At 24.0% G+C, this 20,994-nt stretch overlaps 1 protein-coding gene across 2 annotated transcripts in view; it reads right to left on the bottom strand.

The window, feature by feature from the left end:
• The window catches only part of LOC119688010 (serine/threonine-protein kinase grp), a 38,895-nt gene that overhangs the window by 5,509 nt on the left and 12,392 nt on the right, over window positions 1-20,994 (bottom strand). For both annotated transcript variants that reach the window (XM_038102613.1, XM_038102614.1), the window contains exons 4-6: window positions 6,788-6,965; window positions 6,575-6,717; window positions 4,048-4,266 (exon numbers count right to left, since the gene is read on the bottom strand). In XM_038102613.1, the coding sequence (XP_037958541.1) occupies window positions 4,048-4,266; window positions 6,575-6,717; window positions 6,788-6,965 (540 nt within the window). The remainder of the gene's footprint in view (window positions 1-4,047; window positions 4,267-6,574; window positions 6,718-6,787; window positions 6,966-20,994) is intronic.

The raw sequence follows: 20,994 nt of genomic DNA, 5'->3' as shown, positions 1-20,994 counted from the left end.
GGTCACAATATATATATATATATATTGTATATTTCTATTTATATCAAATTTTATAATTATTATTTCTTTTTTTTTTTTCTATTTTTAAGAAATTAGCATTAAAAAATAAAATTCAAATAAAAAATACATTATGTAAAAAAAAAAATTAAAAAATTTATATAAAAAATAAAAGATATTTATCTAAAAAATATTGTAATAATTTTAAAAAAAAATTATAAAAAATACAAAAGGGTTTATAAAAAAAATTATAAAAAATACAAAAAAGTTCATAAAAAAAATTATAAAATATACAGAAGAGTTTATAAAAACAATAAATAAAATGTAATAAATAAAAAGTAATAAAAAAATTTAAATAAATTAACTAACATCTGTCTTTGCTATTTGAATCCTTCTAAAGTTAAAAAAAAAAAAGTTCTTTGTCGTCATAAGAAGCGTAGTTTTCGGCAAAAATAATAAACTGTAATTAAAAAATAAAGAAAAAGTAATAAAGAAAAGATAATTTGTAACAAACAAAAAAAAACAAAATTTATTAGAAATATACAAAATATCATTTGTAAGAAAAAATAAAAAATTTAAAAAAAAATTATAAATTTAAGGTAAAAATGTAATAAAGTTTTTTAAAAAAAATATAAATTAAAAAAGAGTAAATTTAAGTTTAAAAATATAAAATTAATCAAATTTTATTTTTAAAAAGTCAAACTAAAGTAAAAAAAATTATAAATTTTAAACAAAAAAAAAAAAATATAAACTAAATGTAAACAAAAAACAATTATTGATAAAATTAAAAAATTTAATATTTGAAAATTAAAACAAGTTTGATATATAAAAAGAACAAATTAAAAAAAATAAAAACAAAAACAAATTTAAAAAAAAAAGAATTTTTTAAAAAAAGAACAAATTAAAAAAAAATAAAAACTATAAAAATAAAACAAATTAAAAAAAAATAAAAACTATAAAAATAAAACAAATTAAAAAAAAATAAAAACTATAAAATTAAAACAAATTAAAAAAAATAAAAACTATAAAAATAAAACAAATAAAATAAAAAAAAACAACAAATTCAAATTTAAAAAAAAAAAATATTTTTAACAAAGAAATGAATATAATTCAAAAAAATAAATTCAAGTTAAAACAATAATAAATTAAAATAAAAAAATTAAATAGAAAAAAATTGTAGAACTTATATTTTCAATAATAAATTTATTAAAAAACAAAACAAGAACTATTAAACGCTTGAAAAATTCTTCAATTAAGCATTTCATAATACTTAATTTGCAAACAATACGACATTGTAAACATTTTCTTGACATGGATTTCAATATTTTGTTTATTTACAATAATAAAATACTTTATGAAGAATGTACGAGGAGGATTAGTAAATGAAATTAAATTGATATATTTTGAAAATACGGCTGATTTTATTCACTTTTTGTTAATTATAATAATTATAAACATTTTGTATATAATAACATTCAATATTTTGAATATATTATTTTTCCATACCATTGCAACAAACTAGAAATTATTTAAATTAACAAAAAAAAAAATAAATTAAATAAAGAAATTACAATTTTCAAACTACAGATAGTCAAGCACGGATATGTGATATGTTAGTTAGTTAATGTCTATTTTAAATTACGAACTACTGCTACTAAACTGAACAAATGTAATGAAATGAGAACAAACAAATTATTCGAATTAATGAAAACATAATGCATATTGTTGGCAAGATTTTTGAGATGATTCATGCAGTTGAAACCATATTTCCCATACTTTGCTATTATGTTAATTTTGTTTCTTGATATCTCGGCTTCATCGATTTTCACTTTTGCTGAGATAAACAGAAAAAAACAGAAATAAAAATCAGTAAATTTAAAAAACAAAAATAAATAATTGTAATATAATTTTTAATGAAATGTTAAGGGATGAAATATAAATATAAATGCTAAAGAAAAAGATACAATATGAAAAAGTCTGTAATATATTTTGTAATAAAATCACATTTGCGTATATATAAAATATAAAATAATATAAAAGAGAAAAAGAGTCCATATAAAAAGAAGCCATATATCCAATCCAAGATATTTTTAAATTAACTAAGATATACACAAAGAGCGAGCCATTAACATAGTGAAATATAAATATGTAAGAGAAACAAGCTTCTACTATATACATACATTAGATACGATAGCGAGGCTTTATATTATTATTTATTATATACAAATTTAAGTTATGTTAAAGTTTCCAAGCAATAATTACTGCTAAGTTAAAAAAAGTTTAGAAAAATGTAAAACAAGATTGTTGTTATTAATAAAAAGTAATATTTGAACTAGTACTGATAGTTTCCTTATTTTTTATTACTAAATTTACCTTGCATGAATTACAGATATCCTAGTCTTCCAATGAATGCCAGGGAAAGGCATTCCTGTGAATAGCTGAAAAATATTTATGGAGGTACAAAATGAATCTCAAAATATCTTAAAACTATTGAGAGTCACTAAGTACCTGTATAAATATTTCAGCCCCTTAATAAAATCATAGGTAAAAAAAATTTCACATTTTGTTTACCTATAAACATATAACATTTATAAATATTGAAATATATGTATAATACTTAACTAACAGGGAATTACTAAATAATAATTAAATTATTTTTTATAATTGTTTCGTTATTTAAAATATATATAGTTTATTCGTTGTTGTTTTTTGTGTATTGTATTTTACATTAGGCATTATTATCAACATTATTTATTATTATAAATATTATTCATTAGGTTTTATAAATATGATTCATTATTACTTATATTCTTCATTATTATCAATATCATTCATTATTATAAATTATTATAAATATTACTCATTATTATAAATTATTATAAATATTACTCATTATTATCAATTATCAAAAATAAAGTGTTATTATTTCATAAGAATTTTAGAATAAAAATCTATAATTACTATTGCTTCCTTATTTTCATTATTTCTTGTGTTAGAAATATATTATTATTATCAAATAGTATTTACTATATTTTTCAGTTATTTGCCCTAATTATTTTTAATATTTAATATATGATATATGAACATATATGTATATTCTATATAAAAAAACATCCTTATTTACTTATTTCATTTTTTTTGTTAATAATTTTAAATTATAATGCAATAACATTAAAAAATATTAGCAATTATAATGTTATTATATATTACATAAATAACTATTTATATATATTAAGCAAATATTACATAAATTAATTGTATTAATATATTTTAAGATTTTTTATCAAATCTTAAAATAATAATAATAAAAAATTAATAAAAAAAATTAATAAAAATTTTAATTTCATTTTTTTTTTAATTTTATTTTTATTCACTATTTAAATAAATAATATATAACAAAAAATTATTACTGTATGAGTTATTCGAATTTAACATAATTTAATAAATATGTACACATAATATAATAACTATTACAAATTAATTGTTTAATTTAATAATTACTAATTTAATAATTACTAAATTTTTTCTTATTATTTTTTATCAATTAATTTTATTCCGTTTGCATATTCATATTTTATTTTTTGTTGTTTTTAAAGTTTTTATTCAATTTATATTAATTAAATAAAAAATAAAAACAATTTTAATTTTTTTATTTATTATATTTTTTATGTTAAATATTTTTACTTTTTTATAATTTCTTATTATATTTATTTTTATTTTAGCATTTTTATTACTACATTTTATCATATAATTGCTAGTTTATATTTTTTTAATTAATTATTCTTTTCTTTAATTTTTTATCAATTATTACTTTTTTCTGTTATAATTTTTTTTTATCTATTAAAATTTTTTATTTATTATTAATTTTTTATATATCACTGTTTTTTATTTTTCATTATATACATTATTTTCTTATGTTAAGTATTTTTCTTTGTTAACGTTTTTTTTATTCATTAATTTTTTATCATTTTTAAAAAATTATACAAATAATATTTATAATATATATATATATATATATTTTATAAAATAATATATTATTAAGAACCTTACCTGCACCAGCGCCATTTTCGAACTTAGTGGTGCACCACTTACTCTTCAAAATTTTATCAAGTGTTAAACGATTTCCCGGATTCATTGCTAGTATTTTACGAAGCAAAGATAGAGATAATGCATCACACTTAGACCACGGAGTACGAGTTGACCATTGGTCACTTTCTTTCCATGCAATAAACTCAGGACATGGTGCTGAAGGCTGATCCCAAGGTAATTCTGAAAATTTAATAACAATTAAAATAATAAGTCTTTAATTCAAATAACTGAGGTTTAATAAAATTCAACTATTGTAAATTTTTTAAAAGAATTATACTTATAATAAAACTTATATTATAAAACTATTATAAACGTAAACGTATTTATAATAGATATAATTTGGCTTTCTAAAAATTTGTGACATATTTTGGTGTTTTGAAAATGTTGGTGATAAAACTTAATTATTAGCAGCTATATACATATATAATGTATAGAAAAATTTATTCAAACAGTTATCAATATCTTTTCAAAAATTAATATCTTTAAGGTAAGAACAATATATCACATAATACATAATATATGTAAAATATACGATATATAAAAAACATTATATATATTTTATATATAAGTATAAAATATACTACATATAATATATACTATATATAAAAGAGGAAATAAAATATACAGAATTAAATAACATGTTGATTCGAATAAAACAATGAAGAAAACCAAATATAGAATAATATCGAATCTGGAATCGAATTATGTATGAAACAATATAAAATATAGCTTACAGTAAAATATATAATTAAAATATAGAATATATATATAAAATATATATAATTAATATATAGAAGAAAGTAAAATTTAGAATTTAATAAAATATTGAATAATGTAATATATACATCAAAATAATATATAAATAATAATTTGTGTAAGTACAGTTACAAACTTATTTAAAAACGTTATAAAAGCTTATTAAATTTTAAAATTTATATATATATATATATATATAAATAATTATTAATATAACAAGTAAACCCATTCAAAAAATCATTCATATTTAAAAATATTAGTATTACTGACGAATAAGAAAAACGAATAAGTAAAATATGAAATACAAATGCAAATATAAACCTTATGGAAAAAATATACACAATAAAAATAAAACAGAAAAAAAAGGAGAACAAAAAAATTAAAAAAACTAAATATATATAGTAAATAAGCAGATTTTCGTCACTAGATGGTATTGATACCGACATATTTATCGGGCAACACTTATGCGATTATAACAATCTAACATGAGTTTCAAAGGCTCAATTTTTTGTTTGACGGCAGTTGAAATAAATATATATACAATAAAATCAGGAAATTAAAAAAAAATACATAAATATAATAAAATCAAAAAATTGAACAAAAATATATATATACAATAAAATAAGAAATTAATAAAATTTTTAACAAATTAAAACTATATTAATATAATAAAAATTATGTGCAGCAAGCAATTTAAGCTGGAGCTTTGGTATAAAAGCTTTAGATGATAGCAATTAAACAATCTACAGCTAGAATACCAAAGACTCAGCAAAAATGATTTGGTGATGTGTTAATGAAATATGCCATATAATATATACAATTGTGCTTATTAATAATAAAAAAATTATTAAAAATAAATTAATAAAACAAAATAATTAAAAAAAAATTAATAAAAATAAATTTTAAACATATAAGTGGAAATGTTTTAACAAGCAAGATAAAAAGTAGAACATATTAAATAAACATATATTGTTATTAAATATTTAATATAAAAAATAAATTATATATTTGTAAGTAATATGCATTATGATATAATATGAGAATGATATTTGTAAATAGTTATATTATTAGTAAGAGTTATAGTTTGTATATATATTTTAGAAAATTATTAAAATAATGAATATTATAAATATATAAATAAAATATAAATTATATTACAATGTGAGTGCTTACGAAAAAAAAAAAAATGGAATAATACTGTTGTTTTAATTATGTACAATATAATCTTTATATATAGAATGTATCAAAATAATCGCATAAAATTCGAAACAAAAATAAATTTATTAATCATATATATATATATATATAAATTGTACATGTATTTTAAAAAATAATATAAATAAATATTAAACAACATCAAAAATAACGTAAGATAGTCCAAGAATATCATAAAGAATAATCACAGAATATAACATTTATGAAATTGAAAATATTTGGTTAGAAGTAATACCTAACTCTATTAGAAGCTATGGAACATTAATAATGTATATATTTAAAATATATATTATATATAAATATGTATTAAATAAAAATATATAATACATAATAATATATAATAGTGTATAATATATAATAATATATAATACAAAACAATATATAATAATATATAATATAATAATATATAATATAATAATATATAATATAATAATATATAATATAATAATATATAATATAATAATATATAATATAATAATAACTATAAAACTATAATAACTATAAAACTTGAACTTACCACCAGCTAACATAGTAACTAAAATAATCCCACACGACCAGACGTCAGCAGGTTGTGCATGATAGGGACGAACCAGAACTTCAGGTGCAACATAAGGTAATGTACCGCAACGTTTATCCAATAAACGCTCCTTACCTCGGGACCTTAACATATGTACAAAAAATATTAATTCTTTAATATTCTCAATTAAACAATCACTTAATCATTACATACCGAAACATAGTGGCCATTCCAAAATCCGAAATTTTGATATTATCATTCTCATCCAAAAGTACATTTTCAGGCTTGAGATCACGATGAGCGATGCCACGTTGATGTAGGTACGACAAACCTGAAAGAAGTTGTAGGAAGTATCGCTGTGCGTCATGGTGTGCCATCCCAACATCAGGTTCTGAAAATAGTAATAAAATAAATTTGAGTTTTATTAAATTTTTACTTCTAAATTAATTAAATATAATATCACATTTCGATACTGCTTGAAAAAATATTTTTTTTTTTCGTTTTATTAAAAATAAAGAAATTATTTTATAATTTTTTGGCTAACTTATTCATGAATATATATTAATGTGGTTAGCTAACTAATTCACAAAGAATGAACAAAAAAAATCGGATGTAAATAAATCACAATTATGCACATAAAGGAAAGTTAAAAAAAGATTAATTCTAATACCGCAATAAACAGATGAAATAACGACAACTACAGCACTATTTGGATGAACTAATTGTTGGTGTATACATCATAATGATGTTAAAAGCGTTTTCACACACCACATCCATGCAATCAGGCCTTTAAATGTAACTAGATTTATGAATTTTAAGGCTACTTGTATTTGATTCAAGCTAATTGGATTAAGCGTCTTTAAGACAATAAGTGGTTTTTCAAGAAAGTTCTTCTTCGGGCACTTTTCTTTGACAACCCGTATATCTCGGTTAGCTAATAGACTTCGGAAAGCCAGATATGCCTTCGCTAATCTCAAAAATATTTGTGGTTAAACAAACTTGCATTTAAAAACTAAAATTACGATATTCGGTGCTTGCGTCAAAAATGTGTTGATATATGGAGGAACTGAATCATGGTTTGTTACGGCCGCTATCTCACAAAAACTGCAAACATACGTTAACAGATGCCTTCGCCAGACCCTAAACATTTGGTGACCGAGAACCATATGTAATAAACCGGTTATGAGAACTTACAAATCAACCGACTCAAAAGCAGATAATGAAGCGGAAATATGGCTGGCTGGGATATAGCCTGCGTAAACCAGTAAGTGAAAATGCACACTCAGCATTAGAATGGAAACCACAAGGTAGAAGGAATCGTGGATGGCCAAAAAGTACATGGAGAAGATCGATAAACAGGGAAACTAATTAATCATTCAGCGAGCTTGGAGCATTTGCGCGTAATAGGGGTGTCTGGAAAGCATATGTGAATAGACTAAGTTCTTGAATTGTAATTGTAATTTATAAAACATGTCATAATAATAATAATACGTATTAACATGGATAATATAATGTTAACTTTAGGTTTAAAAAATAGTCATAAAAATAAAGAATTTAGAAGAAAAAAAATAAGTTTGTTTCTTCTGAATGTATTTACAAAGATAATAATAATAATTAATAGAAAAAGAAAAAACCAAGTTATTCTAAAACAGTTTTTTTTAAGTAATAAAATATCCCTGAGTGTATAACTACTTGGAAAAACAGTCGATAAAAAAGTGATGGCTACCATTTAAGCCTAATTATGAAATTCGATATCTTATAAAAATATTCTCACGTTCACTATTAGAATAAAAATTTTGATTAAGATATTTAAAAGTGTATTAACATTTTTATATTAATTTTTTGTATAAGCTCGTAAAGTATTTATGAAAAATATATTTTATATTACAAGATGATTTTCACATTTGCGACACGTACACTTTTGTTTCATAAAAAATTTATTGTGTGATTATGACGATAGACATATTCTCCTTATATATATAAATTTAATGATTGATATTTATGCAGTACAAGCATATATACTTAAGATATATTATTAAAAGATATAATGATTTCAGTACTTTTTATGATGAAAACGATCGCAAAAGAAATTTTTGAAGGAAAGCGTTTAAATATTTATTAATTGTAACACTATAATATTTTTCCATCACTTTTAAAATTATAATCAATTTTATGTATATTGAGTAAAATTATATATATTAAACATTTATAAAATAATTAAAAAGTTTTATTTATGTTATATTTTAAATTAAATTTCAATATCAAAGTTGAATATAAGAAATTAGTTTTATTTAATTTTAAATAAATGCCATATATTTAACAACAATTTTGTTATATATTTCCAGATAATAATTTTTTTTTTAAATGGAGATGCAAATTTTAAGAATGAAGTATTTGCATTGAATCAATTAAATTGAATTTATTCCAATTTTCAAACAAGGAACGTCTATATTGTACTCTTAATGAAATTCATACGAAAACTTTATTTTGTCACTTATTTGATAAATCATTTAACAGAAAATCCATTATTCGATAATTAAATCAAAGTAATAAAATTCACTAGAGGAAAAATGAAAATAATTTCAATATCACATAAGTTCAGTAAAATTTTGGCACGTTTCAGAGACTTCCGCTGGCGGTCAAATTAAGACTTTTAAAACACCGAAAGAAAGAAAAAAATACAAACCGATAAAATCACAAAATTTAGTTTCACAACTTTCAACTGATATATAAACACAGACGATACCTAAATTTCCGGTTGCCAATATAGCTAATATTGAGCACCATCTCTCCAACCGCCATGTCCAAATGTCAAACTAAAACTAACTAACTCATCGCAAATAACAGAACTCTATTGTGCAAGGAAACAATCACAATCACAATCACAGTCACAATCACAAACAGCAAACAGCAGAAGTAAAAGCAGAATCGAAGAGTACACTGAACCGAGCCGAACGGAACCGTACTCAAACCGAACCGAACATATAAGCGCGCACCGGCCGCTGTTGCACAGAGCAACACATCGTCGTAGAGTACGTAGTAGCAGTACGTACAGCAGCTAAAGCAACATCAGCATTAGAGCATGCCATAGCATAACACCCCATTCTGTAGTATGACATTTGACGCACCATATATATTATATTCGCATCGTAACAAATCGTCTAGCTTCGTTCGTATCGTTACAGAAACGATACCAAACGGTAAAAGATGCATATGCCGTTGTTCGTATTCTCGCCGGAGTCTGGCAGGGAGAATAGCATAGCATAGCATAAAAGACATTTGGGGTTGTGGTCTTGGTTTGTAATCAAAATTGGTTAAAATGCAATCAACAGTTCTTTCAAGCAACAAGAGAATCAAGAAGAGTCATACAATATATATATAAATATATATATATATTATATATATATATATATAAAAAACAAAAGAGTAAATTCAAAAAAAAAGGCAAAAAAATATATAAAAATTAATCAAATGACAAAAGCAGGCAAAATATATTCATGCTGACAACCGAACAGCCGTTTGTTCAGTTTTCACTATAAGCTGACAAATATATTCTCACAATATTAGCATTTACAATGGTAAACTGTCAAGTATTTTGTTGCATTTCCAAATTGTTGTTGCTTGCATGGATGCCACGCCACAGCAGTATCCTTTAAATTTGTTCGTTGTTAAAATAAGGATAAACCCTACTGGTCCAGTTAAATAAATTCACAATTTAAATCTTAAAATTTACATTAATTGTACGGAAATTATTTCTACAGGAAGAAGAGTTGGAGTTGGAGTTGGAGACGAGAGAGTTAAAAACAAAATTTTATTGTGCCTTGGTCACACAGTTTAGTTGAATAGCAGAAGGGGAAAATGCGGGGGATTTACGTATTTTATTCAATTTAATTTTATATTCGGGAGTAAATACAGGACAGGACATTACATGGCATAACATAAATAAGCCCATTTCACAGTTGTACAGAATTTGACCTTGTTGTTCTACCAAATCCATAATTGACACGTTTCAAAATGTTTGTCTAAAATTGGAAATTGTTTATATCGTTCGTAATTATTTTGTTAATTATTGAAAAATAATTTAAAATTGTTTTATTTTCATAATTGTAAAAGAAAATAATTTATAATGTTAATTTCTTTTTCGAAAGTGACGCGAAAAGACACTATTTAAAAGTTAGAAAGGTTCGAATAGAAATGAAAAGAGAACAACAAAATTTTTTTTTGTTAATTTATTTAAGTTTGGCTTTTATTTATAAAATAATTTATTTCTAATATATATTAAAGATATAAAAATACTTTCAAAAATAAATACACAAAGACATTACGAGTATTTCTCTATCTCAAATGAAATAAGTAATATATGTTTAGATTATAATATAAATTAAGTGTACTGAACTCTTAGTGAAGTGCAGACTCAAGAATAAAGATCTGAATGCTTTTTGTTCAAAATTTGCTTTTGTCAGACTGAAATGAGCTCTAGGTTAGTGTTCTCCATCTGGCCTTTATTAAAGCTTGGCATTTAAGTTATACACAACGTAAATAGCCATTTTATTTCCTTCCGAACAGAGATGACATTCTATCGCCGATCTGTCATTTTATAATAATATTATAAATGATAATATAAATATTGTTGTCAAATAACAGAAAATAGCTGTTAATTCTAGGATAATTATATTAATCTGGCAAAATAAGCAAAATTAAACAAAATTTTATTTATATTAGCTATCAAGTAAACCTCTTCGCTCTACTCACGCAAGTAATCAGTGCTTAACTTAGATCATATATGATATATATTTCAAAAAAAAAAAAATGAAATGAAAATGAAATGAAAAAAATTAAATGAAACAAAAAAAATAAAAGAACAAAGGAATAAAATAAAAATTAGTGACGGAAATTCTATTAAGTTTACCTCTAATAATATGAATTGGAATCGGAAGCCGGAATGTATTCTGTTCGGTTAGGGTCTGTTGCAGCAGAAAAGATCGCAATAATACACTCCGTTGGGAGCTGAAACCCTGTTTATTCCTATAACCTATTTCTATGAATCTGAATATATAGCTTTAAATTCAAGTTCATGATTTTATTTAAGATAGTAATGAACAGTATAATAAATATAAAATTGCTAAGCGACTTACTTGAACTGTAACTAACTGCATAATGCTAACGATATCGAACTAATTGAAATAAAATGTCAATATTTTGTCTTATAATAGACCAAATTTATTGTTCACAGGCGTGCTAGTTCTTTGCGTCAGTTTTTTAGAAAAAAGTTTTGTTCATGTGATAGTGCTATATAGCGAACGAAGAGCTACAAGTGGCTATTATTAATACTATCGAAGTGATCCAAAAAAAAGCTTTAAGAGAATAATTTATAAAAATTGAATACTGTTTATTGAGGGACTGAAATCCTAGTTGTAACCCCTAAAATCTATAAGGTAGTATATTTAACGACTAATTTATAGATTCATCTGAACTCTATTCTTTTATTCAAATAAAGTATATAATAAAGTAGAAACAATAACAAGGGATCTTTAAATACTATATGTGAGAAAGCAGTAAATAAGATTAATACTATTGGAGATTTTGGTAATAGTACAGAGTATGTAAAACCAGAGGGAGGAGGAACTGCTGAGACCTAGAATTAAAAACAACCAAAGGGAAATTTATGAGCAAAACAGAAAAGTAGTATCGTACCGTCCGGCAATTATGGTAAATTTATAGATTTATCTTGACTCTATTATTTAATTCAAATAAAGTATATAATAAAGTAGAAACAATAACAAAGGATCTTTAAATACTATATGTTAGTAAGCAGTAAATAAGATTAAGAATATTAGAAGTTTTGGTAATACTACAGAGTATGTAAAACCAGATGAAGGAAGAACTCTTGATGCCCAGATTTAAAAACAACGAAAAGGAAAGTCATAATTATAATTAGTTTTAATAATGAATTTTGATGGCAATAAAAATAGATCTTATAAAAAAAGAAGACAAAGTTGCTTTTAGTTAGAATATAGTGAATTCCCGTGTTAGTCACTGGCTGTAACAGCAATTGGTGTTTAACTGCATAGGATAAAGCTAAATGTCATACAATCTAACGTTCTAGAGTACTGTCAATGCTTTTAGCGTAGCTCATCAATGGAATAACTACATCTATCAATGGATATGTAACATATAATTTATGTTGTTTAATGTTTCATAAAAAATATTATTAATAAGTTATTCTAAAATAATTTCAATTACGATTATGAATGCTGCTACATACAAATATATACATAGAATATAGTTTATTTAAGTATATTTCAAATTAATGTTGATATTTTTAGATATATATATAAATCTCACAATGCACATTTTTTGCCATTTAACATAAAATAAATAAATAAAAATAATAAAATAAAATAATGTGAAAATTGTGCATTGTAGTGTGTCCTGCCTGCCAAAAACAATGAATAAAATTAAAATGAAAGCTAAAATGCATTTGATGAAATTTTGATTTTTGTTACTGTTTTAAAGTATTTGTTTACTTTTCATTTCATATTGTTTTTAATTTTGTTTGAAATCGACAGGACATGCACCGTTCCATACTGTGCAACAGTTTACAGTTGTAATGTCCATAAAAGGATATTTGAAGAGCACAAAAAAAAAAAAATATATATATATATATATATATATAATAATAATAAACTACAAATAAAAACAAAGGAATCTAAAAGTATGAAAACAATTTTATTTACCTGTGCCACAGACAGACAGACAGACAGATAGAATCACTACCTAAATTAATGCACCTTGAGGTAATTATTGTAAATAGATAGTGTGGTGCTGATGACGGCGGCAGAGTAATGGAAATTTCCATTGAACTGGAATAGTAGTAGTGGCAAAAAATATCTAATCCGTTGTTTGTGTTAATGCAAAATTCTGTACTTTGTTTTCCTTGCATTATATTCAACATCGATAATAAGCAAGTATGATATGAACGTCCTAACAAAACATGAGTAAGTAGGTGAATATGTAGGTAGATAGATAAATAGATGATGCGATGCTAGTGACATACGCAGTAAATATATATATACATACATACATACAAGTACAATCATATACCAAACAAGGTAGGTTTTTAATGAATCAGCAATAATCATGAAAACATTTTCGTAATGGGTAGATTTTTTATTCAATAGCTTGACGCATAAGCATAATTTTCAATGTGCAGATTAAGTCAAAGGACCTTTTCTCTCTCCATCCTCTTTCACTCTCTTTTTCTGGATGTTTTTTTTTTAAATATCGAAAAAATGTTATACATAATCATGATTTCAAGACAGCTGCTTTTTAATAGTTTAACAAACATAAAAGGATGACAAAAGAAGTGTTGTGTAAAAAGAAATTACATTAGAAAATTAAAAACTTTTTAATTGAAAATCCATATATTATTTATGTTGCAACACAAATAAAAGCTGACACAATCCCATATAAATTGTAATCTTTTTAAAATTTAATGTATACTAAATTATTCAGCCTCAAATTTTAAGCATGCCACAAATGTAAATGTCAGATTTCTAGATTTGAAGTTATTCTCAAGTTTATTTCATGTAACAATTGTACAAATGACTCGAAATGAATAAATAAATTTTAAAATTAAAATAAAATCTTTCAATCTTATATATTCCTAATTTCGTAATTTATTACCCATCTTTGCTTTATTTATAATGTGTAAACGTGTTGTGTTTGGTTTCGAATACTCGCATCTTTAAAGAAATAAATTCACTTAAAGATTTTGTGCTTTCATTATGGTCTTGACATATCAAAATTCATTATAATAATCGCTATTTTTCTTATACGATCACTATCTATCCTGCTTATGAACTGTGACTATCATGAAAGTAACTCAATATTTCACTAAACTCTCAATCAAGTTTAACATATGAAGATTTTAAAATTCACCAATAATCAGTAATTGTATAAAAAATTTTTCAGAATAAACACAAGATTTTGGGAACTTGAAAGTTCCTTTTAAAGTAACACATATTTGTATTGTATTAATAAGAATGCTTGTATTAATAAGAACTTAACCACTACAATAAGATGAAATCAACGTCGATGATGTTTAATCAGGGAGCAGAGTTCTTAGGAATACATAAGTAAATTCATGACATGTCACTATTTAATACATAGTGACACACTATGTTTCGTTGGGATAATAGGTCTGGCTAATCTGAATAGTTGTCTGTCTTTCTTTCTTGAAAATGTCAAATAGAGTTGTGTTGAAAATGTTATGGCAATGCGTATAGGAACTATATACTGTATCGAAGAAACTAAGTACATTGTATCGGTATTTAACTTAATGGCGATATTTATTTACCTTTGTTGCTTAATCTTAGAAATATAGTAATCCTTTAAATTGATCAGTTCATTTTTATTTTTAAAACAATAGATATTGTAATTTTGTTTTTAAAGATACTGATAATTACAGTATTAATAATTAATTAATAGGAATTAATCAAGGTAATACCTTCCTCGAGTACATGTTTTACAAAAGACTAACTATGCTCTTTTCAATATCTGTATCTTGTTTAGTGATTAATAAAATTATCATAATGTTCAGAATTATGAATTATTAAAATTTAAAATGATTAAAAATTATTAGATTTATTAAATGCATTTAAAATTTAGTTGTTAACCCCGCCCCCCGAGACGTTTCAATAAAACTCAGATGATAGTGACGAACGGCGTTTAGTTGTTATGTGTGTATGGTTTTGCGGTATATATCTGGTTGATCCAGAAACCACCACAAACTATAGTCATCAGTATAACGATATAATTGTATTAGAAAAATATATTAAATTTATATTTCTAAAAAGTTTCTACAAGAAAATCTCAGAAATGACCATTCATTTTAAATGTTTACACAAATAACACAAGTGTTTTAGAAGTCTGGAAACAATTGCAATATTATCATATATTCATATAAAGAGAAAATGTGTTATTAGTCATTAACTGTTTAAACTATAATTAATTAAAGAATATACATTTTGAATAAATTTAAATAACTTGACTTTACTTCATTTGTTAGGATTAATAGCAGCTTTTTTAACACTCGGCGACCTAACCTGCTACGATCACAAATCTCCGTTACACTAGGAGCTCAGAACCTTTGTTCATTCTTACGTTGATCTCTTTAATAAATACTAGGAAGTATTTATAAGCATACGTACGCATAAAGAACAATTCAAACTTATATGTATAGTTTCATATGGCAGGAACAATAACAATTTCTGAGTGTTTCGAAAACCACTGAATAATCATGAAATTTTCCTTTAAAATTCTACACCATATTTATTGGTATTCCAATTGAGGTTTGTCACAAATAAAACAGTAATCAATTTCACAAGAAATTGACAATATAAAATAAAAAAAAGATTAGTCATTTAAAGAAACAAACAAAAAAATAGCATAGTTTCGTCTTTTAATAAACTTCATTACGACTCCCTTTATACAATGAATCCTGTCTGTCTATTCAATTGGCTGGTTCGTTAAGAAGCCTTTAAGGATGTGAACTTCATCATAAACTTTAACCACTACGGAAAAAATTTACTTTTTTCTTTTAATATTATTTAATAATTTTTTTTTAATAACAATAATAAAACATATAGATCGCCATTGCTCATAGTAATGGTGAACAAATACTTGTTAAAGATGTTCCAATCTTAATGCCCAATTTTAGCAAGCACCAAATATAAGAGAATTTTTTTAACAAATAGATTTATAATTATTATTATTATTATAAATTGGTAAAAAAATGTTTAAACATAAAATTTAACTATTAAAATAATAATAACAAATACGACAACGACGAAAAACACTATAACGGCGAAAATACCCAGAAGGTGAGAATTTTGTATTTAGTTCATGTCTTTAATAAAGATTTATTTCACAAAAAACAAAAAAATAATAAACAGCAGTCCATACATTAAAGTATGGACTATTAAAGTCAAATTGTTATAAAAATGCCACTGATTATATTCTCAGTCTCTAATTATATATTATTTACAAAAACAACAAAAAAATTTCCAAAATGTAACAATTATAATATATATACTAAAAAGATCAATGTATATATCGAAAATATTTATATTTAATAATTAAACTCTCTGTTTGAATACTCTAATTAGTAAAAACTAAACCTTCAACTGTACCCTACTATAATCAAAAAATTTGATCTTGTTATTTAGTTATTGTATTATATATATTCTTTATTATTAATATATTTATTAATTTTTTTGTTTATTTACTTTATTATTTATTTCATTTATTTATATATTTCATTATTTATTTCATTTATTTATATATTTCATTATTTATTTTATTATTTACATTATTATTTATTTTACTCTTTATTTATTTGTTTAATTATTTATTTACTATTTATTTATTTCATTTCATATTCATTTTATTATTTACTTATTTTATTATTTATTTATTTCATTATTTATTTATTTCATTATTCATATTATTTTTTATTATGTCTTATGTATTTATATTATTATTTATTTATTTTATTATTCATTTTATTAATTATGTATTTATTTTATTTCTAAAATAAATTAAAATCTGTTTAAATTTAAAAATAAATATTAGTATATATTTTATTAATTTATTTTACCTATTTTTCCTAAATTTTTTAACGACTTCCGTATTATTATTAAAGACGTAGCTTATAACAACAACACCTAACAATGGACCTAATAAGACCTAAATCCATGCCACCCCCATCTGAATATACTGCTTCTTTCTATTTTATATGCATTTATTAAATATTCATGAATGTTTATGGAATTATAAAAAAAAATAATGATTATACTCACAAATAAGCAAGCACTAACTTTAATATGATTAAATACAGGCTTGCCGGATAACGAAGTAATAGAATAAAGCTGATATAACAAATATATTAAGGTTTGTCACAGGAACGAAATCAAAGTGAGAAAATGATTTATATTTGTTTATTTCCTATGGACATATCTTTTTGCTATGTCCTTCTTCCTATGTGCCTTTATAGCTTCGTAGTACCACTAATGTGCTTTTTGAGCAGTGGTTCTCAACATTTTTTTGATCAAGGACCACTATGATATTTTTGTTTTTAGTAGGGATCGCAAAGTTTAAAAATAATAAACTGTATTATTATTTTAATTTACTTTATGTGCATCTGAGGTATAATGTATAATGAATTGTGAAAGTAAAAGTTCATAGGTAAATATATATATAATTACTTCGAAACTTTTTGTATTTATTTTCTAATAAATGAGGTACTCAGAGGACAAACTAAAAGCTATGTATCCAAAATACCTGTTATATTTAATGCACGGACAATTTTTAACCATATTGCAGATCACCTGTTAGGAACCACTGATCTAGATCAAAGCAATATAAACCTCAGTCAACATATACTATATTTGTAAAATTTTTTTTTATTTTTGTGAAAGTACCAAATAGACAAGTTTTTATAAGTAGAAATAATAGCTCCCCCTAAACAGAAACTGTTGAGTCTTAAAATGCAAATTAATCCCCTGAAAGGTGTTATAGGTATGGTTCATGTTGGAAAACACTATCTTATGTCTTAGAGTATAATATATAGTAAGCAACTCAATGACGATGTAAGTCCCATTTAATTTGAAACTGTTAATATAATCTATTGCAGCATATCAAAAGTCCTTTGAAAACTTTAAAAATAAAATTAAAAAACGAATTTATACACATATAAATGAAAATTTAAAATTGCAAATATTGCAAAATCAAAATTCTAATAAACTGACTTTATGCGTAAAAGTAAAAGTACATCTCAAATAAAATAGAACGAGGCTAGAAAACAATTCTTATCCAAAATTTTATATAAACATAAGATTAAGAAATACTAAAGTAAGCAGAAAAAGTAACAAATAATTGTGACGAAAAGACGGGACCCATATGTCGTCAATTGACTGATGTGTGGTCGTCCAGTTTTTTGGAAAACAATACATGCGACAAATAAACAAATGAACAGAACAAATCATCATATTGACTAGATAAAAATCTTCATTATGAATACGATAATAATAATAGCAACAACAACATTTCCGACAACTGAAAGATATAAAATCAGATGAATTTATTTGAATACTTGATCAAAATAATAAAAAGAAAATAAGGAAAAAAATTAATGACAATACTTAGAAAAATAAACATTTAAAATCTTAAAGTAAACAATTGCCTTAAAAACTGATAATATTTTTTTATTAATTAAATTATGAATACATATGGCTTATATATATAAGATTTTTATTTCAACGGAAACCGTTTTGCTTCATTTTGAATACAAAAAAAAACAAGGAATTCTCTAACTACAATATTTATTGCATAATCATAATATAATTATATATATGTGTATATCTTATATATTATATTTTATAGATTATATACATAGTATATTAAATATAATTTCACAATCTGTCTAAATAGAACCCAAAAAACACAAAAGATACTAAAACAATTTTTTTTAATCTGATTTGATCTAGATCTGGTGGATAGCGTGTTTAAATCAGTTACTTTTGCAATTATACTTATGACTGTTCTGCGATGACACAAATCCATTGTATTTACAAATGTTTTTACAAATATATGTGATCGATTAAGTTCTATTATATGGTATATATTTGATATGACTACATATAATTTTTTTCTACTCACAAAGCTAAAATAAACTCTTTAAGGCAGCGCTGTCTAAAGCACTGCCTGCGACATGTTTTTAATCTACTACAATTACGCAAATTTTCTTTTGGGTTTACTGGTAAAATTAATGAAACTAAATTTAACATTAAAATAGTATTTTTATTTCTGTCGAAAACAACTATGAACGTATGTATTTGTTTCTGCGGTCCTTCAATCTGTATAGTGATTTATATTGGCCAGTGATTGCATCTGATTTGAACAGCCCTGCTTTAAGGACAGCATTCCGAATCGATTGCAGTCATAGAAGTTTTGGTGTAGCTTACGAAAAAAGTATAGAGTATGCCTCTCGGTTTTCGCATATAGCTTCAGACCTCTGTCCCTTATGTGTTTTTTGACCGGATCTATTCTAAGGTCTCTTAGCATGTCATTCGTGCTGATGTACCATAACACTTTGAAGAGCCTTCGGAGATCCTGACTTTAAGCAACTTGTAGCTTCTGAATAGTAGAGTCTGCAGCTTTGCTATACGCGACACACCCATTAAGTAGTGCTGGTCTAATTACCTGGCAAGAGGTAGGTACGAGGTAGATAGTGGCAGCCGCCTTGTATTCAATAAAGCTCACTTGAGCTCAAATAATGGTCCATCGTGGTAACATAGGAATAGTTTGTGGATAGCACATAGACAAAAAGGTCAGTAATACGACCCTACGCCGAAAACTATACCTACTCCTAAAGGGCAAATAACTATACGATAGACGAAAAACAAAGATGCTTTCCCTGTGATTTAAGCCTTAAATTATATATATAAGAAAATTAGACAATGAATAACAATATAACGATGAAAGCAGAAAACTTCAAAAATGTTCGTTATACCTGTTATATACAGGTATATTTAAAATAAAACAATAATTCAATAGATATGAATCAGAAGATGATAACTACATACATAATTTAGTTATATGTACACTAAAAAGACAAAATGAACAACATGGCAAACCTTTGGCACTGAATCGAAGACTAGGTACAATAAGAACAAGTGATTTCCAAATACTTCATAACTCCGATAAATAGCAAGTGGTAAGAGAGAAGATCATAGACCAATTTAAACAGGCACATAATAATGCTGAAAACGTCTATAGCACACGGAAAAAGGAAGTGCAATTCGGAGTGGGAAAAGTAGTATATTGCCGAAATTTTTGGCACAGTAAACGCTCTGAGGGTTATAATGCGAAAAGTTATACTTTAATTTCAAAATGCAATATATGCGTTTCATATTTGCGATGCCACATTGATTCACGTCTATTTTGTTTTTTTTAAATCTCAAAAAATATTCGTTTTTGAGAAGAATCATCAGTTGAGACGAAAAATGGTTTCTCTACAAATATCTAAATTGAGTGAAAACGCATTACATTCAATAATTTTGTATAAATATTATATATATTTAGTTGAACAAGACAAAACCTCACAAAGCAGTTATTGGCCATAGAGCTATATTTAATGGGATTGTCAATGATTCACATCTCTACCGCCAATAATCAATAGTGTTGATGCAAGAAATTTTTTTTTTTTAAAAAAAAAGAGGATTTAGTATCAATTACAAAAAAAAAAGTATTGTGCTTTATAGGAATTGTGCTTTCGTGATCTAATAAAAATTTTAGCTTTAGTAAAAAAAACTTTTCAACACATCCACATTCTTAATAATGCGCTGTTGTCCAAATAT

This window comes from Teleopsis dalmanni, chromosome X (genome assembly GCF_002237135.1).
Source record: "Teleopsis dalmanni isolate 2A chromosome X, ASM223713v2, whole genome shotgun sequence".
Classification (NCBI taxonomy): Eukaryota; Metazoa; Arthropoda; class Insecta; order Diptera; family Diopsidae; genus Teleopsis; species Teleopsis dalmanni.
Note: the sequence above shows the minus strand (reverse complement) of the source record. Positions and strands in the feature narration are given on the sequence as shown.